We start from the raw sequence: 27,324 nt of genomic DNA, 5'->3' as shown, positions 1-27,324 counted from the left end.
ATGACTGGGAGAGCCAGAGCGAGAGCAAGAGGAAGGGCTCGTGGTCAGGAGGCGGTGCAATGCGCGGGCGCCGCTGCAGTGAGTGCTTTCCCCTGTCCTAACTGCGGAGGCGTCTTAGACGCAGTGTTCTTAATCCTTCATCGGCTTGCACTGGCAAAAAGGAGGTTAAGAACCGTGTCCTGTGAAGGGATAAGGGCTGAACCAGGAGGCTGACGTTCTGTGTCCTGTGGATATTGGAAGCTGGGGCTTGCCTTCAGTTGGCGACCCTTCTTGAAGAAATTTTTTTCTGAGGATAAAATATTTGATTACTAATTTAGATCGGTTTTGGTTAAATGCCCCGGACTTGTTTGAGTAGTTATTGCCTCTGATACCTGTAACCTTTTGACGTGAAAAGAATGCTGTTCTTCATTTGCATATAACTGCAGAGTCAGCAGCCTGGTTATATTCAGCCTAGACTGCAGCCGCCACCAGACGAGGGGGAGTTAGTTGGCCGCGGACGACAGAGAGGAACAGTAGGAGCGACAGCCAAGCCACAAGGTGAAGGGAGAGTGAAGGGGCTGCGTGCGTGCATGCGTGTGTGTGTGCGCGCGCGCGTGCGCACTGGCAGCGTTAGATGTGCATGGCGACCAAAGCTCTGTATAAGGAGAAAGGACCCCCAGCAGTCCTTGAAAGTGTAGCTGCATCTCCCGCAAACCGTGCAGCCTGCCCCTGAGTGCAGGGCCACAGGATTGCTTTCCTCCTTGGAAATGAACTCCAGCCTACCAGAGCCCCACACTGGCTGTTCCAAAGCAAATTCTAAACTGATTACAATTTGCTTATTATGCATTAATCATTTTAGAACATTCTCTTGGCATCTTTAGGGACTTCATCAAAGCTGTACCAACTTTTACATTTGTAACTTTGACTTAGAAAACATATTTTCACATGTGTTGGTTCTGTTCATCCTGTTTCTCAGTTGCAAAAACTGAGGTCAAAGTTGTGACAGCCAGTAGAGTCAGAACACCGGTTCTGATTCCAAAACTTGTGCTTTTTCACTGCATTGTTGCGAAAACTAATTAATTGGATGCTTGGTGTAAGATTCTGCTACAGTTACTAAGTTTGGTTTTGGTATAGGAAAAGCAGACCCATGTAGACATAGGGAGAATTAATATAGTCACATTGGCTTTTAAACCCTGGGATGGGCGTGAGAAATGGGCAATAAAATAGTGTTGACGCAAAGGGAAAACTAGAAAACAAACTTGGTTCCTTGCTTTATGCGTTGCACTACATTTCCATGTACTCTGAATATTTAGTCATAACCAATGAAATCCATAAAATTAGAAGAAAACATGAATGACTCTAAAATGAACTTGAAGTGGTGTGAATCAAGCTATGACAAATAACGTCAGTGTCAGAAGACAACCTGGGAACTTAACTGAAATGATGGAAGAGCTCATTTCTCTGATACACAGAGCAGTCTTATGAATCTGTGATATTAAAAGCTGCTGGCCAAGTGGACAAAGGAAAGGGCAAAGCAGTGAAAGATACAAAGGCCAGTAAAATGTTAAGCCTTATCATTAAGTTTAAATTAAACTGAAACATTTTTTTAAAAAGAATAAACATCTGTTTATTCTCCATTTTACTTTTTGCCAATGTTGGCAACTGTGAAACTGGAATTTGTGCTCCCCGTGGGATTGTGCTAACGTTTGGATGGCGTTTTGTATTGTGTAGCAGCAGTACGCTTCTATTAGCAGTACATTCAGGGTAGTGCACCCAGACCCTGGAAACCCCTACCCAATAAGGGTAAAACCCGCTGTGTCTAACGGTAGAGTACCCTTTAGCCGTTTTCAAGAATGTAAAAACTTGACTGAAATGAAAGCAGCTTGTAAAACAGCTTTGTGTTTTTAGTAAGTACGTGTCATGTGTGTGTATATATTTTCTGTATAGAAAATTTGGGGGAAGAATACAGCAGTGGTTAATAGTGCTTCATTTGAAGAATCTATTAGAAGACAAGGGGCCTTTTATTTGTTGCTTTATGTATCTAATTACGTCTGTTGCTTTTGTGGTACTACAGGATGTTTCAGACTTCAAAGTGCCTGATGACAATTCTTTTATGGGAATTAATCTCCTTAAATTTATAGGGTTTTATCCAGTCACTTTGTCTAGATGCCTCAGTTCTTTCTTTTTTAAATTACCCATTGAATCCAAAAAGTGAACAGGGGGGTACAATCTGTTCTATTAGAATAAATATATCACAGTAAATTACAAATGTTTCTAATAATAGAAACTTGCATGCGTTTTAAATATACAAGCCAAGTGAGAATTCTGTATCCAGCATTATAGCAGGCTAGATATCCTCCAACTAAATACCTTTAATGTGCTAAATTTTAAAATAACTTTTTAAAATTCATCTGATGTGGCTAGAGAGTTGGAAAATCTTCAGAGGCCAGAAATGACAAGAATAAATCCAGAGTGGGAGTCAAGTGCTGAAACCAGTGACTCCAAAACTCACCTCTAGGTCACTTGCTTTTATTATTTTTACCCAGTTTTATTGAGGAAATAATTGACACACATCACTGTCTAAGTTTAAGGCATACAGCATGATGGTCTGATTTACATGTATTGTGAAATGATTACCACATTAGGTTCACCTAACACCCACCTTCTGATAAAGATACCATCAAAAGAAAAGAGGAAAAAATGTTCTCCTTGTATGAGAACTCTTTGGATTCACTCCCATAATAAGTTTCCTGTATGTCATTACAGCAGTGTTAGCTACAGTCATCATGTTGTGTATTATATCTCTAGTACTTATTTATCTGATAACTGCAATTTTGTACTTTCAGACACTTTCCTCCAACTCTCCCTTCCCTTTCCTCTGCCTCTGGTAACAAGTCTGATCTCTGTTTCTATGAGTTTGGTTTGGGGTTGTTTTTTGTTTGTTTGTTTTTAGATTCCACATATAAGCAAGATCATACAGTAATTTGTCTTTCTCTGTCTGACTGGTTTCACTTAGGATAATGCCCTCAGGGCCCATCCATGTTGTCACAAGTGGTCGGGTTTCCTGTTTTTATTATTTCCTGAATAATAATCCATTATATATATGCACCACAAACTCTTTTATCCATTCATCCGTCAATGGACAACTGAAGTTGTTTCCATGTCCTGGCTATTGTCAGTAATGCTGCTACCAACATGGGGGTGCAGATATCTTTTTGAGTGAGTATTCTCATTTCCTTTGGATATATTTCCAGAAGTGGGATTGCTGGATCATATGGTGGTCCTATTTTTAATTTTTTAAGGAGCCTCCGTACTGTTTTCCATAGTGGCTGCACCAATTTAAAATGCCACCAGCAGTGCACAGGGATTCTCTTTTCTCCTCATCCACGCCAGCCTTTGTTATGTTGTCCTTTTGATGGTGGCCATTCCGACAGGCGTGAGGTGACAGCGCATTGTGGGTTTAATTTGCATTTCCCTAATGACTAGTGCTGTTGAGCATCTTTTCATGTGCCTGTTAGTCTTTCATATGTCGTCTTTGGAGAAATGTCTGTTCAGGTCTTTTGCCTGTTTTTTAAATTGGCTTATTTGGTTTTTTGCTATTGAGTTGTATGAGTTCTTCATATATTTTGGATATTAACCCCTTATCATATGTAAAGTTTGCAGATATTTTTCCCATCCTGCAGGTTGTATTTTCACCTTGTTGACGGTTTCTTTTGCTGTCCAGAAGTTTTTTATAGTCCCACCTGTTTATCAACTATTCTGTTGCTTGTGCTTTAGGTGTCATGTCTTAAAAAAAAAAAAAAAAATCATTACCAAGATGCCGTGTCAAGGAGCTTTTCGTTTTGTTTGTTTTGTTCTAGGAGTTTAATGGTTTCAGGTCTTACATTTAAGTCTTTAATGTATTTCAAGTTAATTTTTGTAAGTGGTGTAAGATAAGGGTCCAGTTTCATCCTTTTACATGTGAATATCCAATTATCCCAGCACCGTTTATTGAAGAGACTGTCTTTTTCTTTTAACATCTTTATTGGAGTATAATTGCTTTACAGTGTTGTGTTAGTTTCTGCTCTGCAACAAAGTGAATCAGCTATACATATACATATATCCCCATATCCCCATATCCCCATATCCCCTCCCTCTTGTGTCACCCTCCCTCACACCAGTCAGAATGGTCATCATCAAAAAATCTACAAACAGTAAATGCTGGAGAGGGTGTAGAGAAAAGGGAACCCTCTTGCACTGTTGGTGGGAATGTAAATTGATATAGACACTATGGAGAAAAGTATGGAGGTTCCTTAAAAAACTAAAAATAGAACTACCATATGACCCAGCAATCCCACTCCTGGGCATATACCCTGAGAAAACCATAATTCAAAGAGACTGTCTTTTTTTCCATTGAATATTATTGGTTCCTTTGTCAGATATGAGTTGACCATGTATTCCTGGGTTTATTTCTGGGCTCTTGATTCTGTTCCATTGGTCTATGTGTCTGTTTTTGTGCCGGTATCATACTGTTTTGATTACTGCACCTTTATAGTATAGCTTGAAATCAGGAAGTGTGATGCCTCTTGCTTTGTTCTTCACAGTTCTTTTGAAACTTAGAATATTTGACATGTTCAGCAGTGTTCAACAGAGCAAAATTTCATTGAATTAAAACTCTGGGCAAAAGGATGCACTGAAGCTGTTTTTTAGAAAACATATCCTTATTATTGTAGCATTAAAATGCAAATAAAATTTCTGCAAACACTTAAATCTAAACATTCTTTGTATTGATCTTCACTAATACTTTTTTAACAGTTCTTATGAATTTAAATTTAATTCTGTGAAACTTAGTTCCCTACCTATGAAAAGGTATATATTGCATCTTTATAGCTGAGGACCACTGTGAAGATCAAGTGATACTCAGGGTCACAAATACAAGGCCTGACTTTACCGCCTTTCACTGGTCTTGTAAGTATCATATCTGAGAAGTGCTTCTCACAGTAAATGTTCAAGTATCTACTGTGTTTTAGAGCCCGTTAATGAGCCCTTGTTTGAGACCTCGACTTTTCACTCTGTGAAGGGGGACAGGGCTCCATTGCAGGACTCTTGAATGGAACAGCAGCGTGATCGATGGGATCCGTGTTTTTAGTAAAGCGCTCTGGCAGCTGCCTGGAAGGGGAATTAGCAAGGTTTCCAGTTGTATCCATTTTGAAATGTGTCATCTTTCTAGATTGACAGTTAATCAAGTTTTGGCTAAAATGTTAATAATAGCGGTGCTATATGTAGAGAGGGGAGCAAACTTCATCATTGTTTATATTCAGAAACTTGCAATCAGGTTTTCACATCCAGAACTGATACTTTTTTAAGAGAAACTCAATACCTGACCTTTGCTAGTGTAATTAATCCATGGATACCTTAAGCTGAAAGACTTCGGGATAAAAAGTTCACTAAGGGAGACAAATACAAACAGTTGCATATTAAAAGGCTTAAAACAGAGCCCCTGAAAATCAGGAGGCACCAGAACCAACACAATTAGCAGGACCTTTAAAGCGCCTTATAAACGGAGTTCTCGTTTAAAACTTACTACCTCCTGTGAAATTTATTATAATCAATTTTTCAGGTGAAGAAATTGAAGCTCACATTAAAATAACATATGCTTTGTTTAAGCTGTGTTACTTCTCCTCCAGAAGCTGGCAGTTCTGGGCTAGTTCTGGCATTTGTTGTCAGAAGAGAACTGGGCTCTCATCTTTTTGTTCTCTCCTCCCAAGTCCATGACCTCCGTCATTAAGACTTAGGTTTTGTTCAGAATGTCTGCTTGAGCTCCCTCCTGCCATCACATCCAGATTCCAGGCAAGATTGGCAGCTAGGGGCCTGGACAACAGAAAAGCCAGCTATTGACTCCCCTGTGGCGCTTTCCCTGACATTTCATCCGGTAATTTCTGCATAAGTCTCTTAGGCCCTCCTTACCTGCAAGGAAGGTGGAAATTCTAGTCTTTTAGCTGTATTACTCCCCAAATAAACTTTTAAAATAAGAATGAAAGATTGGTTATTGGGTAGTCAGTAGTCTCTGCTACACAAGATAACATGCCTATTAACTAAAAGCTAGAACTTAACACTTGACTACAAAGCCCATGTTCATTCTTTGGCCCACATCATACTATTGATATGAGATACTTCATAATATATTTCATGCAAATTAAAGGACTTAATAATTTAGGATATTTTAGCCACAGCTTTTACAAGTAAGCATGAACTGATGGTTAACCTATCCCAGTAGATGTGTGTCATGACCACAGGATATACACAGGCCCATCCCATCTGCTCTGCTGGTCCGTAAGGGAAATTAGTGAGGAAATTACATTTTAGACTTAACGTTTTCTAATTCAGGTTGCACATTTAAATCATATGAACTACCAATTCCTACAGCTATAATTACATCATAAAAATTGTGAAAAATACTGATATTAAGGCCCACAGGTGGTTATCAGACCTAGAGACAGAAAAATAATTACCCAGTCAATACACATGTGCTCCTAAGTTCTTGAATCACTCCAGTTGTCTTGATCTTGTAGAGGTATACATGTCTTGTGAAGGAGCTGAGTTTGCCTAGGGCAGTGACAAGAAGGGCTTCACGGAAGAGGTTATGGCTGAGAAGCTGTTCTCTCCTTTGGCTGGCAGTTACCTGAAACATTCTGATGGGATTGTTACACTCTAGCACCTCAGGAGCCTTTGGGTTTCAGGTAGTAGAGTACTTTGGGAATCGTCATGCTTTATTTCATGCTGCATATTACTTAGATGTATAATTTTTTTCTTTTTTTCCTTTTTTTTTTTTAAGAACTCCAGATATCTGCTGGATTTCACGAGTTATCATTAGCAGACAGAGGAGGTCGTCGTAGAGACTTTCATGATCTTGGTGTGAATACAAGACAGAACCTAGATCATGTTAAAGAATCAAAAACAGGTAGGTTAATTACTAAGAGGACAGTTTTCAAGTGCACAGGGCAGTGAATTGAGGCACTTTAATTTCGGTATTTATTTGTACGATGCATTACTAGGGTGAAGGAGCACATTTGGTCAAGGATTTTGCATGGATGGCTTTTGCATTTTCCTCTCTCCCTTTTGGTTTTGAAATAGGTTATAGATGTCGTTAGCTGCACTGAAATGTTGTTTTATTACATAGATCACTTTTTTCTTTTAAAGCTCTTTGCTGTAAAGAGATTTCATTGGTTCGGTTGTAAATTACTCAGTCTAGGGAGGATTTATTTCTAAATGGATGCTTTTAGTAATTTACCTAAGTGGAACAGTCTCCAGCGTCAGATGTCTGAGGACTTTTGTGTTGTCTGCTGCTTTTAACCCCTTGCTTACAGAACTGTGTCTGCCTTGTCATGGCAGTGAAGATTTCAAGGAGGAATAAACTTGCTATTTCATTAATTGAATGTGACTGACTTTTACAGGTTCTTCAGGTACTATAGTAAGGCTGAGCACTAACCATTTTCGATTGACATCCCGTCCCCAATGGGCCTTATATCAGTATCACGTTGACTATAACCCGTTGATGGAAGCCAGAAGACTCCGCTCAGCTCTTCTTTTTCAACATGAAGATTTAATTGGAAGGTGTCATGCTTTTGATGGAACGATATTATTTTTACCTAAAAGACTACAGCACAAGGTTATTTCAGTTGTCGGGTTGGGGAGAGGGAGATGGGGAGTTCTACCTCAAAGCTAAACTGCCACAGTCTGGGGTAGCTTTAGAGAAACCCCAGTGGTCTCCTGTCTCTTAGGACTTGTAATACACCCATGGGTGTATTTGGCATTATTATACCATCCTCAGATCCACCTGAGTGACTTAACGATTACAGTCAAGTAATAAGAAGGCACTTGATTGCTCTTTTCTCACGCCCATTCTCTTACTCTTTTCTCATAGGCATTCTTTTTTTTTTTAATCTGAAACTTTTCCATACTTTTCACTGTTGCCTTATTCAACAGGCTTATGTGATTGGCCCTATTTTAACAAAATTAAAAGTTTGGTTTTCCACCACTCTGGCTTCAGGTTACCGAAGTTTTTAGTCAGACCCGAAATGGAGAGCATGTGAGGATAACTGTCACCTTGACAAATGAGCTCCCGCCCACATCACCAACTTGTTTGCAGTTCTATAATATTATTTTCAGGAGGTATGTTGGCATTTTTAAACATTGTATTAAGAAATCTTAAACATAATCAGAAGTTGAAAGACATGAACAATAAGTACCTGTATACTTAGTACCTAGATTTTACAATGGTTGGCTAGGATCATTGGGTTACCCTGAGTTTTAATCGTTTTTAGGTGCGGTGTACTGGTGTAAGTCTCATTTATTTGCTTCAAGCGAGCGTCATGTCTTTCACTTCCCTGTTTGTGTTGAGATTAGATCTTTCAGATCCCATCTGAGCTTATGTTAAGAGCACACGTTCTCTCAGCACTTTAACTTTATATTCCTTCTGTCCCACAGGGGGTGCCAGTTCAGAAAGCAGGGCAGGGTTTAGGTCCGTTCCGAGTTACTTCTTCCATCGTAGGACACGTATAGTGCGTGCTCCATGATTGGCTTTCAGTGTGGGTGCTGTGTTTTCCAAACCCAAAGTTGTTGGGCACAAGTTCTGTGAAGGCCCCCCGCCCCTGCCGTCCCCCTGCTGAGTGGGAAGCAATCTGGATGAGCCTGAGCTTGGCGTGAGCATAGTGAGACGTAATTCTTGGATTTGTAATTTACCTAAGTTGGTCATGAGATAACTTGTCACTGACCCATTTTGGTGGATACTTGTTTGAATTAATGTAATGGAAGATTTATTTTTCTGTAAATGATGGGTTGGCAAACTTTTTTTTGCAAAGGACCAGATAGTAAACATGTTAGGTTTTGCAGGCCATGTGGTCTGTGTCTCAGCTATTCAACTCTGCTGTTGGATCACAGAAACAGTCATTGGACATATATGATCATGGCTGTGTTCCAATAAAGCTTTACTGATGGACACTGAAATTTGAATTTCACATAATTCATGCATCGTTAATCTTTTGATTTTTTTTCCAGACCTTTAAAAAAATGTAAAAAGAAAAAATAGTTCCTAGGCCATACAGCAGGTAGGCTGGATGTGGCCCCCTATGAGCCATAGTTGGCCAACTCCTGCCCTAAACAACATGCCATTGTGACTGTAGTGTCAGAGACACTTACCAATATTCATTTCTCTATTCTGACCTTTCAAATTCTAGGCTTTTAAAGATGATGAATTTGCAGCAGATTGGACGGAATTATTATAACCCAAGTGACCCGATTGATATTCCAAATCATAGGTTTGTATGAAGTGGAAAGTTTCTGTTCCTTAGGTTTAATCACAAACTTTGATAGTGATGCTGTTTTGAAATGATCAGATTTACTCTGGCTGCTAGTGGTACCCATCACATTAAGTGGACATTTAACCTGGCTTAAATAATGAAGGAGACATCCCAGAATTTTTGGATTTTAAAAAATCATGTGATATTTATTTGTCATGGGGGAAAAGCATAAAGACTTATCCAACATAAAGTTTGTATTTGCTCTCAGGTAACAAAATTCATCAGCTAGTGACGATTGCTTCAAAAGTTACTGCAGTGTATCAGGATTGCAGCTCAAGTGGTTTAGGTTTATTATAATAAATGTAGATGCTTTCAATTAGATTTTTCAAGTCTTAGATCAATATAAGTAATAAAATTTAATAAAGTTAGTATATTAAATTTAAAATGGAACCTATAAAGTTATCATATTATTGTAAACGTTCATTGTTGAAGATCTTAGAAAGATCCGTCTTTATCTGGAAGCCTGTAAAACCTGAAGCTAAGTAAATGTGCTCGAAGACTTGCGCTATCGACCCAGTTACTAAATGTGCACCCCTAACTGACACACACAAAACACGTTGGATATTCACAGAGGTCACTTCATGGCATTCCTCGTCTTTGACAGGTTGGTGATTTGGCCTGGCTTCACTACTTCTATTCTTCAGTATGAAAATAACATCATGCTCTGCACTGATGTCAGTCATAAAGTCCTTCGAAGTGAAACTGTTTTAGATTTCATGTTCAACTTGTTTCATCAAACTGAAGAACATAAATTTCAAGAACAAGTTGCTAAAGAGCTGATAGGTTTAATTGTTCTCACCAAGTAAGGCTTTTAATAATGCAAAATAATTTTACGAGTCTGAAGATATTGAGGCTTTCTAGTCCTATAATGTTAGATGGAGAGAAAGTAGGGTTTAAGTTGAGAGGTGGGAATAGCACAAAAACAGGGGAGGGATATTTATAACCTTTTTCTCAAGAGCAAAAGTTTTGGGGGAATATACTCATCTTAAAAGGAGAAATAGCCAATGATTTCTATTCTTTTTAGTTTTAACTTTATTTTCTAATAGTTTAGTTAACTTCCCCATCCATCTAGTGTATAGCATAGTCTTTAAGAAATTATTTTCCCTTTATCTTTCCATAATATTGTATATTACCAAATGACTTGAAATTTTATTTTTTAGAGAGTACATAGTGTCTAGCCCCTCTTTTTAATAACATTTCTACATATTTTAATCAAATACCAATAAAATCTCAACTCCATAGGTATAACAATAAAACATACAGAATAGACGATATTGACTGGGACCAGAATCCAAAGAGCACCTTCAGGAAAGCCGACGGCTCTGAAGTCAGCTTCTTAGAGTACTACAGGAAGGTGAGGTGCTACTGTGCACTCGTATCTTCGTACTGGGAAGGGCTGAGACCTTAGGAGAAATCTCTACAGGAAGGTGAGGTGCTACTGTGCACTCGTATCTTCGTACTGGGAAGGGCTGAGACCTTAGGAGAGATCGGAAGCATCTTCAGTAGAATTTTCTAACAGGTGTGCATATGGAACACGTTGCTTTTGAAGCTGTCTATAAATGTTATTAAGGCGGTCACGGCATAGTTAGCTCATTAGCAAATGAGCTGTGCCCGGTCCTGGTTCCTTTTCTGCAGTAGAATACAAGGTTACATTTGAACTTCAGCACGTGGAGGACCAGTAGGAAAACAGTGCAAGTTAACAGTTTAGCATATACTGTCTCTTACTCTGTAGCCAGCACTTCTTTTAAACTTCATCTGGCGGCGTGGGCTAGAGATCTTTGAACCCTTAGCATCCGTTGTGATAAATCTGCAGATGGGTTAACTCTTACTTTTGTTTTACATGCTGACAGAGTGAGACAGACTTGTCTCATGTGGGCTAGATCAGGTTATTGGGTGGCCCCCAGCCCCAGTTTTATAAAGATGATTCTTGCTGTTTGGCACAGTGATCACTAAACTGACAAAGACACGAGAGACAAATAGCAAGAAAGAGCAGCCACTGACTAGAAGAGAATAAAATGTTTCTCCAGGAAGGCATCGGAACATTGCTGCAGCGTTCAGAGAGAAGCAGATCTGCCCCTATATCCTTAGAAGGTCTCATCCCATTTGATGTGCTCTGTTAAACGTGCAGGAAAAGTATTTAAAGAAAACACATTAATTAAAATCTTAAAACCTGTCTTTGAAGGGCTAAAATTTATTTCATTTTTTCCTACTTTCTCTAGATTATTTCCTTTTTCTAAAAAGTGGAGTAAATGAACTATTATGTGTTTATATTTTGTGTCAAAAGTACACATCCGACTAGTGACCTTTGAAATGTCTTTTTCCTGAATATCTACTGTTGCCTGATCTTCAGCTGCTCCCCTGTGAGTGAGAAGATCAGATACCACTCTGGAGGAAAAGGATTCTCTGAGAAGTCCCATTAAGAACTGGTCTTACTCTGGGCAAAATGAAAACAGGCCAAGGGTCATTTCAGCTTGATTTCCCTACTGCTGTTTTCAGCCTCTGAAAACTCCTTGAGGAATCCAACCATGTTTGGCCTAGATTCTTCTGGGTGTCAGAGGTTTCTATGAGAAATGAATTTTGGCATTTTTCTGTAGTTCATTTTAATAATCATGATCAGAGATGGGAATAATTGGTATATACCAACAGCAGATATAAAGAGGACACAGTTGAAAGTTTGATTTAAACCTGAAGCGAAGTCAGGGAGGATTCTCCCCTCCTCTGACCAGTATTGAATCTCACACGCCTGCTTATTCTCCCTTAAGGGGCCTTCTAAGTGCTGGCATCCTTAAGGGTTCTGCGCCAGCTCCCCAGTTACTGTGCATGTACACTCTCCAGGTGATCTCCAGTCCATGTGAAGACTTCACACATGACGTGTTAGCAATTCTCAGGCTTCTGTCTCCAGCCCTAGGCATGCCTCAGCCTACTTGTTCCGAATACTTGGATGTCTCAGAGATGCCTTACCTGTGACCAGCACTGAACATGTGACGCCCCCTAACCTGGCCCTGTGCGGCGCTCTTCATCAGAGCAGGGGACACCACTTCCACCAAGTCAGGGACTTTATATACGCCCCAGTGCCTAAGTAGGCACTCAGGTATTTGCATGAACAGGTGAATGATGGATAATTCAAACCTCAGATCACCATGCTTTGTGTAACTTACCTTGTATAACTAATTGTCAGACCCTATCACCCTACCTTGCTTATCTGAAGTACCTTCGTTTTCCTCCTTTTCTAAGTGACTGCCACCTCCTGTCTAGGCCCCATTTCTCTCTCTCACTCAGCTGGTCTCGTAGTTTTCATTTCTTATACTTCTGATCCATTTCAACACTCATACAAATCTGATGTTACACTTTCTACCCAAAGTAATTAAGTGGCTTCCTGTTGCTCCTGTGTCTTGTTAGGAAGCACATTTTTCCTTATCCGGTGAAACCCTGAATGATGTAGCCGCTATGTGTCCTCATCTTGTCACTTGCCCAGCCGCCTTATCCAGCCACGGGGCTCCCTCTGCCTGCCAGCGCTGGCTCTGCACGCTTGACTCTTAGGGTGACATCTCAGCTTAGGTTAACTTCCTCAGGGAAGATGTCTGTCACAACCAGGGGTAAAGGTGTCTAGTAGATCTAATTAATCCAAAGGGGTGGGCTTGAAATATTTGAAAGAATCAAGGTATTCTTAGAACTTCCTAGCAGAAATGGAGTTTGAGTAGTAAGTGATGGCTTAGTTCTTGTGTATTGAAGATAATGTCTAGGAAGCACTCAGTGGGAGAGAAGGGCCTTTGGAAGGGAAGACCATGGTCCATCACTTTTAAAAAGAAAAGGTTTAACAGTAGTATTGAACAAATGAAAGTGCTAGTTTTTCATACGTAGGGGAAAAGGTTAAAAGAACTGGCGGGAAATCCCACAGCTCTGTAATTAGGAACTGCATTGAAAGCCCTTTGGTGAAGCAGAGAATAGGAACGCTTTGAAGTTACTACCACGTTTCTACCTGTGTATGTACCCAAGTGAATGACGTGTAAGCAGGGTGACTGTTAATAGACCCGTAATAAAGCAGTGCGATGAGTGAGTGGCATAGGTAAGTGGGGCAGAGGCCAGATATGCATGTTCCACTTGGAATTTTCTTGTCTGAAATGAAAGCGTTTCTGTGGGTGGTTGGTAAAGAGTTGAATGTAGGACAAAGTCAGTGACAAGCTAGAATTCATGGTCTCTTAATTCATGATGATAGATGGCCAGGACCTTGACTGTACGATAGGAATAAGGAACGGTCAGGTACCGTAGTCTCTTGAGAGACCGGGACTCATGAAATGGCCATGATGGTATTACTGTCCTGTATGCTTAGTGGAGATGTGGTTGTTTTAAAGATAAAAAGTTAGAACTAAATTAACCAGGTTAGTAAAAGATGGTAGGGGAGGATACAAGAGATGATGGAAACAGGGTCTTTAAGACACAGGGCCAGGAGCTCTAGGGAAGATAACTTGTGAGAAGTCTGCGCGGTCTCGAATTGCAGAGCTGAACTGGAGGCGGGAGAGCTGGTCTCGCACGTTTGTTAGACTCTAAGCGTCAACATTTTTGGTCTCTTTACGGGTTGTAAAAACTTACCCTAGATAGTGATTACATGTGGGGAATCTTAATAGCACTAAATGGAAGTTCAGCTTCAAAGGAGAAACTTTCCCTAATTAAAAATGTCCGTAGTGTGCAAACCCCCTCCTTCCACCATTTATTCTTATAGTGAGGCGACTTTCACAAGCTAGTCCTCGCTATAATAAGAGTAGTTTTAGAGGAATTACACTGTGGTGAAGACTTGGAGTTACACAGACTGCTGTTTCTAAACCAAGAAGTCAAAACATGAAGTAAATAGAACTGTGACTGAAAGTCAAAACTTAGAGCCTTACTGTCCTTGACCATCTAAGTTTTTAGGAGAAAAGATGAGGTACTCAGCAGAGCATATAAACCACAACCGGGTTTAGTAGGATTAAAAAGACAATTTTTATACTTGGAAACTGATACTAGCCTTGCTGTTGGCATCAGTTCTTAATTTAAAAAAAAAAAACTTCTATCGTCCATTACAAAATGACGTGTGACTAAAGGCATTTACTGTGAACAGTGATACTTTCTTCCCTTGAATAGCAATATAACCAAGAAATCACCGACTTGAAGCAACCAGTTTTGGTCAGTCAGCCGAAGAGAAGGAGAGGCCCCGGAGGCACGTCACCAGGCCCTGCGTTGCTTATCCCTGAGCTCTGCTACCTCACAGGTACTGCTGACTTTTCTTTACTGGAATGAAACCACAAAGCTTATTTTCCCCGTCTGTTCTAGAAGTCACTAAACATTCCTTCACACCCTCCGTCCCCTCAAAAGCCCTTAAAGCTGCTTTGTCTCCTCAGAATTCTTTCACTCACCACCACCTGACACTCCAGACACTTAGACACGATTCTTGTTTCTTTAACCGTATCCCTTTAAACATTTTGTTTAAAGGTCTAACTGATAAAATGCGTAATGATTTTAATGTGATGAAAGACTTGGCTGTTCATACAAGACTAACTCCAGAACAAAGGCAGCGTGAAGTAGGAAGACTGATTGATTACATTCATAAGTAAGTCATCTCTGCTCCACTGGGATGCGGCTTCAGTTCAGTTCTTTATTTTACGGGGGTTTGGAGGAGTGACAGCAGGTAACTTTGCTTCGCTCTGTATTTGCAGTATTCAGGGTGGGTTCTTCATGTTTCTAAGTGAGGCTGCTGTTTGTCAGGGAATAATTAAACCTTGTAGCCTGTGGTATTTCTAATTCTTCTGTTAGAAAAAGAATAGAAGAGAAAGCAAAATTGTTTGGGACAAGTCTATGTTTTTCTCTTTGTTATAACATTTTGTTTACTTTGAGGAGGAGATAGTTTGGGCATCAGGAATTTTAAATGAAAGGATATCATGAAGGGAAACATAGCTGGGAGGAGAGAAAAATAGATTGTACGTCTGGGTTTCCTAGCATTCTCGGCGGGGTTTTAGTCCTGAGAGAAATCTGTTGTAGGTTGCAGCGGGTCTCTGTTTGCATGTGTGCGCTAGTTTTCCTTCTCTCTCTTTACACTTAGAGGCATATGTAAATATGTTAACTTCACAGAGATGATAACGTGCAGAGGGAGCTTCGAGACTGGGGTCTGAGCTTCGACTCCAGCTTACTGACCTTCTCAGGAAGAATTCTGCAAGCAGAGAAGATCCATCAGGGTGGAAGAACAGTAAGGCAGTTCTTAACGTTGTCCGTCCGTCAGATTTGGGTTAGACTCCCAGCAGAGCGAGCAGGAGTGCACACCCTAGTTCATGCCAGGGCAGCCCTCTCCTCCCCCGCACCTCACGGTCCACTGACGTGAGCACAGAGGGGGCGAAGCCTGCAGCTTGGTCCTCAGGCCGTCCGTGAGACTTAGTTAAAGGTGGCTTCATTTTTTAAAATGAGCTAAGTTACTTAAATTAAGGTGCAGTAGAAGCCTAAGTATCTGAATGGGTTGGTATTTCGTCTGCCACTAAAGTGATCTTTTTACAGGGAAAGCTCCCAATTTATTTGGCTTCATTTTTGCATGGACCGCTTGTTTGTTAGGGATCTATATTAAATATTGTGATGGCTTTTATATTCTGTCTTCAGAAAAGGAAGGCAAGTATTCAAAAAATATGTTTTGGTGTAACTGAAGCACTACAAGTACCCAAATTGTAAAAAGCTGTGCTCTTCTGTCTTCTAAATGTTCTCTGAATAACAACCTAATCATGTAGCTTAATACTTTAATTGCAATTGTTTTTATTACCCTTTGTAGTTAATATATATTCCTGTATAAGGGGTGTTGCGGAGGTGAGTAGGACATGTAAAAAGCACTGGGTTTTTTCCTCTATGGTCAATATTTCTAGGGTCACTGTGCTTTGAGTCTGTGAGCTTTCTGCCTTGCCGTCAGATGTTTTCACAGCGTGCTTTCGGTATCCGACACCTCAGTCATAAAGTTGCTTAGCTTATAAGGCCTCATTTTTTAATATCTTTATCATGAGGGAAATAACACTTATCCTTGTAAGAGTGTAGAAAGGTTAAGAAGACCGCAGCTTGAGATATTGGTGCAGGCAGGTAGGCACTTGAGTGGCAGCTGTTAATATGAATGTATTTTAAATAAAATTGACATAACCCTTTGAGTACATTTTTGTATCTTTTTTCCCCTCACTAAGGGCATTTCGTCTGTCACTGCAGTTCAAATTTAAGAGTAGTACTCTGAGGTTTAGAATATGCCATGGTAGAATTATTGAAGACTTTCTGGCTTTATCACCGAGAACTTACAATGGAATTTACAGTGTCTCTGAACTTTCTTCTAGTTTGATTACAGTCCACAGTTTGCAGATTGGTCAAAGGAAACAAGAGGTGCACCATTAATTAGTGTTAAGCCACTAGATAACTGGCTATTGATCTATACTCGAAGAAATTATGAAGCAGCCAATGCGTTGATACAAAATCTATTTAAAGTTACACCAGCCATGGGCATACAAATGAAAAAAGCAGTAATGTAAGTTTATCAAGTCATTTCTACTCTGAAAATTGATTAGCAGTCATTTGGAGGGTGTGGGAACTCAAACTGTTACTAAAGCTATCAGAAACATGAGATGATCTTAGAGGTCTGATACAGCTCCCTGTAAGGTGGATGCAGAACTGTACCTGAGTCACTGAGGGTGGAGGGAGGATGGGCCGGACTGTCGCTCAGACTCGCGCTGCTGCGAGTTAGAAGCAGCCTTTTGACTGCACGGCTGCGCCTGGTGTTTTATTTCACGTTTTATACAGAAGTGTTTTGTGTGTTATAATCTGTAGGAACCTTTACCACACAGTACGGTTTTTGTTTCTTTCTGAATGTTGATCACGTATTTCCATTCCAGGATTGAAGTGGACGATAGAACTGAGGCCTATTTAAGAGTCTTACAGCAGAAGGTCACGTCAGACACCCAGATAGTAAGTAGCTACGTGATGTGGAGGCAGTTGACCTGGAATCAGTTGTTGTAAGTCTTAGAACTTGAGTCCGTTGTTGTAAATGTGATAATTAGGTTCCCAAACCGGTCACGAAATACGTGCTTGACCTAAGATGGCTGAGTTAATGCGGCTCTACCTGTGCGCCTAGGAGCTGTTGTTGTGCACTGTGAACAGTGAGCAGGGGGTGGAGAACAGCAAAGCCATCTCGAATTTACCGGGACTCAGACGCTTCAATTATTCTAGAAAATCTGGGGGGAGAAAAGGCACAAGAGTGAAAAACAGTACCTAGCTGTTCAGCACACACAGTATAGTTAGGGTATCTGTGGTTACACTTAAGTATAATGAATGAGGTGGCAAAGACAAATTTAATGATAAACAGCATATCTGTGTTACTTTAAACCCAAGAAATGAATTGGCTTCTTCTAATGGATTCCTTTTAGTCCTTTATCTCATACTTAAACGCCACAGGCAAATTGCTATCAGGTTGTCTGGAATAATAGAGACACCTAGGGTAGGAAAGTGATTTTATTGGGGGCCATGGAAAGAAAGATAAGAATCTGAGAATATAAATTGGAGAAGACAGCAATGAGTTAAAGAGCTGGATTCAGCTCCAAAACTTAAACTTGAATCCTCAGAATTTGGGCAGGTGTGGGTGGCTTGGTTGGTTGGTTGATTTTCCAGCTGTTTTGCGATGTACTTGACATGTAACATTGTGTGAGTTTTAAGTGTACAGCGTGATGACTTGATACGTGTACGTATTGTGAAATGATGACCACACAGGGTTAGTTAACACCTCCATCACCTCACATAATTACAGTTCTTTTTGTGTATGTGGTGGTAACAGTCAAGGTCCACTTTCTTAGCAACCTTCAAGTATATAATACAGTACTGTTAACTGTGGTCACCATGCTGTATGTACAGTAGATCCTCAGAGCTTAGCGTTTAGCTGGAAGCTTGTGCCCTTTGACCAACATCTTCCCGTTTGGGGCAGGCGTCTGCTTCGATCAGGTGCTTCAGCTTCCCCAGCAGTGCCCATGGACTTCCTAGGAAGTTTCATAGTTTGATCATATTCTCAAGCCAGAGCTTTAAAAGTTTAAAAGCCGTGATTCTGGGTGGGTCATGAGTAAGAAAATTGTGAGCATTTTAGAAAATCTTTTATTTGTCCACCTATAGGTTATCACTAACTTGTTTTGCCCTATTCCCTACCTCTGAAGTATTCCAAGCTGGCAGTAGAGCATTTTTAACTAAGTTCTCAAGTTTTGAATTATTTGCTTAACGTGCTTTCTTTATTAGTATCTATTACCTAGTTGAACGTGATGGGCATTAGCTAAAAGTTAATGTCATACTTACTAGCTACATGGCAGAGATGAATAGTAAAGTCAGTGATTTTGTGGGTTTGGTTTCCTGTCTTCTTCCTTGAACTTAATTATCAGTTTCCTAATTCTTTGTAATGAGGGCGTTTTGTTCATTTTTAGGTTGTTTGCCTGTTGTCAAGCAGTCGGAAGGACAAATATGATGCTATTAAAAAGTACTTATGTACAGATTGCCCTACTCCAAGTCAGTGTGTGGTGGCCCGAACCTTAGGCAGACAACAGACTGTCATGGCCATTGCTACAAAGATCGCCCTGCAGATGAACTGCAAGATGGGAGGGGAGCTGTGGAGCGTTGATATGCCTGTAAGTTTGATTTAATGGGTGGATAAAAGTTTTCACTGTTATTTAAGAAAAATGGATTTTTTAAATACTGCTGGTATTCTGTTGTATCTAACATTACGATGTTTTTGTTGAAGCTAAAGCTCGCCATGATAGTTGGCATTGATTGTTACCATGACACCGCAGCTGGACGGAGGTCAATTGCGGGCTTTGTAGCAAGCATCAATGAAGGGATGACCCGGTGAGTGGGCTTTGGTAGCCGCAGATTAACTGTAGACATACGCAACACAGCCCACGAGTCCAGGGGCCAGTGTCTGGGGAGGACAGGGGTTGTGTTAATTCTTTACCTTGATTTCTCTTACGTTAGATCCAGTAAAAGAGAAAAGTTAGAAAAGGAAACCAGTTATTAGCTACCCTACCATTTTTAATGTCTTTCACTGGCCCTTAACCTGATGTAGCGGTCAGATTGCGTTTCAGGTTATTTTATTATTTGTATTTGCGGGGAGGATGCATCTCTTTAAATGTGACTGTCTCTAAAAACTTCTTTAATAATTTTATTGACCACTGAATGTAATTTCAAGTTGTCATGTTAACTTTATTTTGGAAAACCCACTTGAGTTTACCCAGTCACTTGTATTTCAACATAGTGAAATTATTTTTCAGTGCTTTTCTTAGAACTAATAGAATTGCCAAGAATAGGAAGAATGAAACTTGAAGCATTGATGTGTTAGCGTTACTAATGGGCATATTTCAAGGTGTTTTATCTTTTAGAAAAGTATCTTTTATCAAGAGTATAGTAGTAAGAGTGTGCTTCTGTGTTTTTTTTTTATAATATTCTTTTTTTTTTTAAACCCCACATTTGTTTATTTATTTATTTTTGGCTGTGTTGGGTCTTCGTTTCTGTGCGAGGACTTTCTCTAGTTGTGGCAAGCGGGGGCCACTCTTCATCGTGGTGCGCGGGCCTCTCACTATCGCGGCCTCTCTTGTTGCGGAGCACAGGCTCCGGACGCGCAGGCTCAGTAGTTGTGGCTCACGGGCCTAGTTGCTCTGCGGCATGTGGGATCCTCCCAGACCAGGGCTCGAACCCGTGTCCCCTGCAGTAGCAGGCAGACCCTCAACCACTGTGCCACCAGGGAAGCCTGTTCTGTATGTTTTGAGGTGTAAACTTAGGAGGCAGCTCTGGCTTAAATTTTATTTTCTTCTCAGTGATGGAATTATGGGACTGATTTATAATGAAAGAAAGCTTTATGAAGATTTCTTGTATCTTGTAACCCTTCTGCTTAAGATTTCAAAAAGGAAGTTAAAGAACATGAATGGCTAAGGGTAACATAGATATAGCATGATTCAAAAGTGAAGAACTTCTAGACAGTTGCATTCTCACCACGGCCATGTTTTTTCTCTGAATAGCTGGTTCTCTCGCTGTGTATTTCAAGATAGAGGGCAAGAGCTAGTAGATGGGCTCAAAGTCTGCTTGCAAGGTGAGTCTCCTGTTGTGGTTTCCGTCTGCCCTGTGAATTAGAGTCTTCAAGAGATTGTCTTAAAGCTATGTTTCTGATAAAATCCTGTGCCCAGAATTTGGTAGAAGCACATTTTTGTTCTGTGTTATTGTAGTTAACACTTGTCTGGCTTTCTTTCAGCTGCTCTGAGGGCTTGGAATAGCTGCAATGAATACATGCCTAGTCGAATTATCGTGTATCGGGATGGCGTAGGAGACGGTCAGCTTAAAACGTTGGTGAACTATGAAGTACCACAGTTTCTGGATTGCCTAAGATCTGTTGGTAGAGGTTACAAGTAAGCATGCAAAATGTAATCATTTTCTCTTTATAAAATTACACTTTTGTATCTTTGAAAATAATGTCACAGGGTAAACCGGTGAGAATCTAACCTTACAGGTGAGGTCAGGCTTGAGGTAATGGAAGAGGTTTGGGTTGGGGGGGTGTCTTGTGGAGAATTTTTCGTGGAGGAGGGGCAGGCTGGAAATGTAGAGCGGGAGCTCCTTCAAGGAATGACGCATGGAGATGCCTTACCGATCGTCTGCCGCCGCCTTTTCTCTCCTAGAGCCTTGAAGTACGAGGGTCTGACTATCCCAGTACAGCCGTAGGCATCCACAGAATTGGTTACTGGAATATGCATTCCAGATAGTCTTAACTTTGTTTCTACCTCATTGTACCGTGAACGCTTGTTTGATTTCTGTGTGAACTCAGCTGGACTGGTGCTTGGTGGGTAAGATGTTGGGCGTGTGTTTGGTGTCACAGGGGAGATGGTTCCACTTCGCCCTGTTAGGCGGCCTGCAGAACCCAGGGCAGCTAGTGCTCCTCGTACCTGAGCGCTGCCCGTGTCCTCCTTTGAAAGCGGTACTGGGCTTCGCCTTCCTCTGCTCTCCTACAGAGGTCATTGCTCGTGCTATTTGGCAGTAAACTGCATACCATCTCAAGACAGCTGTTTTAATAAGTTACGTTGTTTAACTTTTGCTGTTTTCTTTATCAGATTGTAAGGAAGTCCAGATCAGGGACTGTTTAGTAAGAGCTGAGCGCATAACGTATTAAAGATTTGTGGATTTGATTTTTAAGGATACTTAGAAAATCCAGGAGACCTGTTTATATGTGCTTGCACGTGCATGTTTAAACACTGATTATTTTTGCCAGACTTTTTCAGCCGGTATTTGTTATCATTATAAAAAATGAGGGATTTTGAAAGTCATTTGACTGTACTTGGGCTCGCTGTGATTTATAGGCCCATGGGAGGAGCATTAAGAGCTTGTTTCTAGCTGAATTGCAGAGTGCTTCCAAGTCTTCTTTGGCCAGATTCTGAAAGGCCCCTTCTAAGTGTTGATTCTACACGTTTCTCAAAATGAGATCGTTATGCCAGTAAGTTCTCAGAGCATGTCGGGGGTGTTTTTTATCTCTTGTGAAGTAATTGTGTTTCAGATTAAAATGCTAATAGGCATTTTTTAATACTTTGTAAATGAAGGTTAATGTTCTTTCCTGTCATCTTAAAATCCCTAGTGTTTGTATTTTCTCATTAAAATAATGGTATTTATTTTATTTTGGTTTTTGAAGTTTTGTAAGCCTTAAATTGTGTTTTTTCCCTTAGATTTTCTGTCCTTCTGGGGAGGGGTAATGTGGTGGAAGGGAGTAGAGGAAGGGCTCAGATGGACCACTGCTTTCTTAGGTATTTTTTTAGTTGTTTACTACTTTAGCACTCAGAATTTTCTAGTCTTAGCTGCTTTTTTTCTCATATCTAGAGAAAAAGAAAATTTCAAGAAGTGAAGAGTAGAGGTAATAGTGCAAGTTCATCTTATTTCCTTAGGCTGAATATTTGGGATACTGGGAACATAACACTGTTGTCCCTGCTGGGGCCTGCATCTCTGGTTCTTTGAGTCTCTTGAGCCCTTTGGGTTGGGTCCCAGAAGGACTGGCAGCAATAGTTCTCAAAGAGGAGACTCTAGCCCTATAAGTGAGTATCTGTGAACAGGGTCCTCCTCTACAAGGGGGTGGAACTGGGCCTGAGGAGGCTGGTGGGATTTCCTGCTCAGCTTCCCTTTAGCGAATAGGAACCCACGTTGCAGGGAAGGAGGGTTTAGATCGATCGCTTGGACTAGTGTATAACAGACGGTTGCACGAAGTAGGTTTCACGGTGTGAATCGCGCCGTTGTTTGGCGGCTGCAGAGATCAGTGGTCAGGAGCCGTATGTCTGAAATCAGTCGGGTTAATCCCAGCTTTGCCTTCACCTGTGAAACGGGCGGCAGCTTAACCAAGGTTGATGAAAGGAGTAAGTCAGGGTGTTTAATGTACTTCACACAGTGCCCAGTAAGCGCTCAGTAAGCAGTAGGTGATGCATCTAGAAACAAGTTTGGAGCTGTCTGCAAAGTAAAACAATACCCAGGAATTACTCCTCACTTCGAAGAGATGCAGAGTTTGGGCTGTAATGTTTGTAGTTACCTTTTTGTTTTTTATCCTTTCTGTTTTGTCCTATTTGTTTTTTAATTGAAATGTTGATGTTAACTTTTTATAAAGATGCGTCATGGATTAGTTGATTTAGAATGTTTGGTATAAGAGCAAATCAAAGAGTCATTTTAGTGTACTTTGACTTTTTTTTTTTTTTTTTTTGGCTGTGTTGGGTTTTTGTTGCTGCACGCGGGCTTTCTCTAGTTGCGGTGAGCGGGGGCTACTCTTCGCTGCGGTGTGCGGGCTTCTCATTGTGGTGGCTTTTGTTGCGGAGCACGGGCTCCAGGCACGCGGGCTCAGTAGTTGTGGCGCACGGGCTTAGTTGCTCCGCGGCATGTGGGATCTTCCCAGAGCAGGGCTCGAACCCGTGTCCCCTGCATTGGCAGGCAGATTCTCAACCACTGCGCCACCAGGGAAGCCCCACTTTGTCTTTTGATTCCTGAGACTGTGGCTCTCTTATATCCAGATCTGCTGTAGCTGGGCAGTGAGAGGTCTATTGTACATGGAGATAGTGATATTCCTAAAAACTTCTTCCATTTACTGAAGTAGAATCGCCTTCCTGCCCCTTGTATATTTGGTTACTTCTACCGTGAAGGAGCACATTAAGTTTATGATTGAACAGAAGTGCCCATTTGGGGATCTTTCAGACCATCAGTCCAGACAGTGTGTTGTGAACTACCTACCCAAGTCAGACATTACCAGCCAGGTCCATACCGCATGTGAAGCCCTCTGCTTCCCAGGGTTTAGAATAAAGTATATTTATGCTCTTAAGGAACTAATGTTCTAGCTGGAAAAAGAGCACCGGAAACTTGAGGTGTTGAAAATCATAATAATCAAGGTTTATTACATGCCAGCACCGATCTAAGTGCTTAACGTGTTCTAATTCATTTATTCCCAAATGGATGTGTGTATACAGTGTGACTGTGTCAGACAGTGAATTTGAAATGAACCTTTAAGAGATGGATAGAAAGGGTATTCAGGCTGAATGCATACTGGCAGTTACAGGGCTGCCCTCAGGAGAGTCAAAAGGCATGTAGAGGCAGTGGATCGAACGTGACACAGAGCTGAAAGCTCCCTAGGCCAGAGGAGTTCAGTCTTGACATGGGAAACCACCTGCAGAATTGGGCTGGGGAGGGAGGGGGGAAACGGCAGTATTCTGGTACTGCTGTGTGGCGGGCTGAGGAGTGGCTGAGCCAGGAGAGACAAGAGATCCCCCATATGTTGTCAGCCAGTCATTTTGAAAGGCAGGAAATTAGGCTTTGAGACTGCTCAAATTAGCTTACCTGTCAAAGATTTGAGAGTTAATATCTTACTTTCTACATAGAAGAAAATGCCCACCGAAAAGGCTTTCAAACTGTTAACTTTAAAAACATGCTGGGTTTAACATTTTCGTGAGACAGGTATGTCATATGCTTGGTTTAATGATTAAACATCTACATGACCTTGAGTCACAGGGCCCAAATATGCCATTTTATTTTCTACTCACAGTATTTTCCTGGCCGTAACTCCACGCCCTTACAAGTTGTGGAATCTTCCTTCACAACTGGGATAGCTAGTATGCCCCAAGAGGGATGTGCGTTTCCTTTTAAATGGAGTGTATGAATGTATGAATGCTTCAGTGCCCTGAAAATATGACTGACTAAATGCAGTTACATTCATCACCGTCTTAAGCCCAAGACTAACGGTCATTGTGGTGAAGAAACGAGTGAACGCCAGATTTTTTGCTCAGTCTGGAGGAAGACTTCAAAATCCACTTCCTGGAACAGTTATTGATGTAGAGGTTACTAGACCAGAATGGTAAGTTCTGTATTAGATGAAGATTGGTTTCTGTTTTGCTCTTTAGCATAGCCTCTGTACTTTATCACCTTCAACACATTTACTTGATAGTTCTTATATTTTATTTCTTATAAATACTAAAGTCTTTCATTAGTTTGATCTAATAATGCCCATGATTTACTTAGTCTCTGAAATGGTGAACAGAGGTTTCTGTGCCATTTCTCTCTGGGGGAAGCGGGTTATTGTTTGTGGTATTAGTTATACAGCCTGAGTTTAAGAACAGCTGCTCTAGATTGCTTTTGCTTTTTTTTTTTTTTTTTTACATATGTAACCTCATCCATAGATGGTTATTTTCCAATCAAAATTTTTAGATCTGTAATGCACTTAGTTACCCACAGGTCAGAAAGTGTCATCTGAAACACAGTTGCAGGTAGAAAAGTGGCTTCTGAGCAAACACTTTTTATGTAACCGGGAGCTGCACTCTGCTGTAAGAAAGCCAGCTAGAACCTTCAGGGGCACACGGTAATGATCTTATTAGCACACGAGGGTTCAACTGTAAACTCACGAAATTTGGTTCCTCGAAAACCCCTTTGTGGGGAATGGAGTACAAGGCAGCAAGTCATGTTCACGAAGGCAAGTCATTGGTCAGTCCACATGAACGCCCTCTTCATGAGAGTGAACAGCTGTGGTGCTTTTGTCTTCATATATACATTTTTGGAGCTCTTTTTAAAAAGGGCAACTTTAATCAGGGTAAAGTGTCAGCCTAGGTGCAAAGTTTAAATGTGGAATGCTTCTCCTGTATGAACCTTAGGTAGATGAGGCGTTACTGTACTGAATTTATGTAGACAAATGATAATACAGATTTTGGTTCTGTTTAGTCCTGTTATCTGACAATGTATAGACATTTTTATTTCAAGATGCATTATCTTGGATTGTGTCTTTCTCTCAGGCAGGTGTTAGTTATCAGAAGGATTCTAACCTGTTGGGGAAAATCGTTGAAGGAGGAAGACAGAATGGCTAAGATAGTAACTAAGATATTACAATTTCATTTCCTGTAGGATCTCTTTAATGATTCAGAGTGGCCTCATGATACTTCTAACATTACTACTACTCTGATAACCAAAGCTCAGGTGTAACATTGACCTAAAGACATAATTTTTTTTTAACAATTTGGGTAAAATCCAAGTTGAACTATAAAGTATGAAAAAATTTGATTACTTTTTACTAGATTTTTTTTTTTTTTTTTTTTTGTGATACGCGGGCCTCTCACTGTTGTGGCCTCTCCCGTCGCGGAGCACAGGCTCCAGACGCGCAGGCTCAGTGGCCATGGCTCATGGGCCGAGCCGCTCCGCGGCATGTGGGATCCCCCCGGACTGGGGCACGAACCCGTGTCCCCCGCATCGGCAGGCGGACTCTCAACCACTGCACCACCAGGGAAGCCCTAGATGTTCTTTAAAACTTAACAGCTGCCGTTACTACTCAGATACTTGGCGAAGCCCACTTTGAACGATAATAACGTGCTTAAACTGGGAACAGGTTTTGATTCTAGCTCTTTTGTGATTTGTCTGTTCTTTTGGGCAAGTCATTTAACATTTCTGAAACCCTCATTTTGCTAAATAACCGTAATCTGTTGTAGATCAATTCTGATTTTAAAATTTGTCTAGTTTCAGTGGACATAATAAATTACAGTTAATTTCTTAATATCTGTATCAGGTCAGATTACAGTATCTCTGGGTTGATGTTTAATTGGTACCAAAAAAATGAAAAAACAAAACAAACAAACAAAAACCCTGATGTTCCTTTACGTTTGCACTACTTGGTTCTTGATTCTAGAGCCTGTTGCTGTGCAGTCGTCTCCCTCAGATGTGGAGTGGAAACAGTGACCCGGCACAGTGGCACCGTCATAATTAGCAGCCGTGTCAAATGTTTGTTAACGCCCCGAGGCATCAATGATAGATATTTAACAATATAAATAATAGTAGTATCTTAAACCTCTTTCACACACAAGCATTCCAAAATGGTTCATGAATAACAAGTTCTGAATTCAAGGAAGCATATTATGTTTTGAGAAGATTAGGTCACATTTTAGTATACCGGATCTTTTCACTGTAAGAAACTTGAATCATCTTAATTTTAGCTTTCAAAAAGATGAGCCTTACACCCGTGTGTTTCTTTCTTTTGTAATTTCCAGGTATGATTTCTTTATCGTGAGCCAGGCAGTGAGAAGCGGCAGTGTTGCTCCCACACATTACAACGTCATCTATGACAGCAGTGGCCTGAAGCCAGACCACATACAGAGGTTAACTTACAAGCTATGTCATATCTATTATAACTGGCCAGTAAGTATTTTTTTAATCAATGTTTATTCACGTCAATGAGATTCACTTTTCAAAATGGAATTGCTATGTTGTCTAAGGCTTTTACAGTTTAATACCGAGGTTTCAGTTTAGAGAGCTAGATTCAGAGTAACAGAAACTTTTCTTTTCCCGCTGAAGGGCATCATCCGTGTTCCTGCCCCTTGCCAGTATGCCCACAAACTGGCTTTCCTCGTTGGCCAGAGCGTTCACAGAGAGCCCAGCCTGTCACTGTCAAATCACCTTTACTACCTCTAACCTACAGGAAGAAGACAAGATGTAGCGGTTTGTTTTCTTTGTGAAATTGTAA

General features: G+C 40.7%; 1 protein-coding gene across 1 annotated transcript; it reads left to right on the top strand.

Annotated features, from left to right (window-relative positions):
• PIWIL1 (piwi like RNA-mediated gene silencing 1) lies at positions 1-27,324 on the top strand (the record flags this gene model as incomplete). The annotated part of the gene is made up of 20 exons (XM_082668446.1): positions 1-78; positions 426-537; positions 6,794-6,919; positions 7,413-7,627; positions 8,009-8,130; positions 9,195-9,275; positions 9,922-10,119; positions 10,560-10,671; positions 14,436-14,562; positions 14,784-14,901; positions 15,420-15,534; positions 16,643-16,830; positions 17,195-17,267; positions 18,761-18,961; positions 19,075-19,178; positions 20,345-20,415; positions 20,575-20,728; positions 24,556-24,681; positions 26,852-26,999; positions 27,156-27,324. 20 exons carry the CDS (start codon positions 1-3, stop codon positions 27,270-27,272), a joined length of 2,586 nt encoding a protein of 861 aa, XP_082524572.1. The 3' UTR covers positions 27,273-27,324.

Source organism: Grampus griseus, assembly GCF_964374135.1.
Source record: "Grampus griseus genome assembly, chromosome: 12".
Classification (NCBI taxonomy): Eukaryota; Metazoa; Chordata; class Mammalia; order Artiodactyla; family Delphinidae; genus Grampus; species Grampus griseus.
The sequence above is the reverse complement of the archived record's forward strand: the minus strand, read 5'-3'. Positions and strand labels throughout refer to the sequence as shown.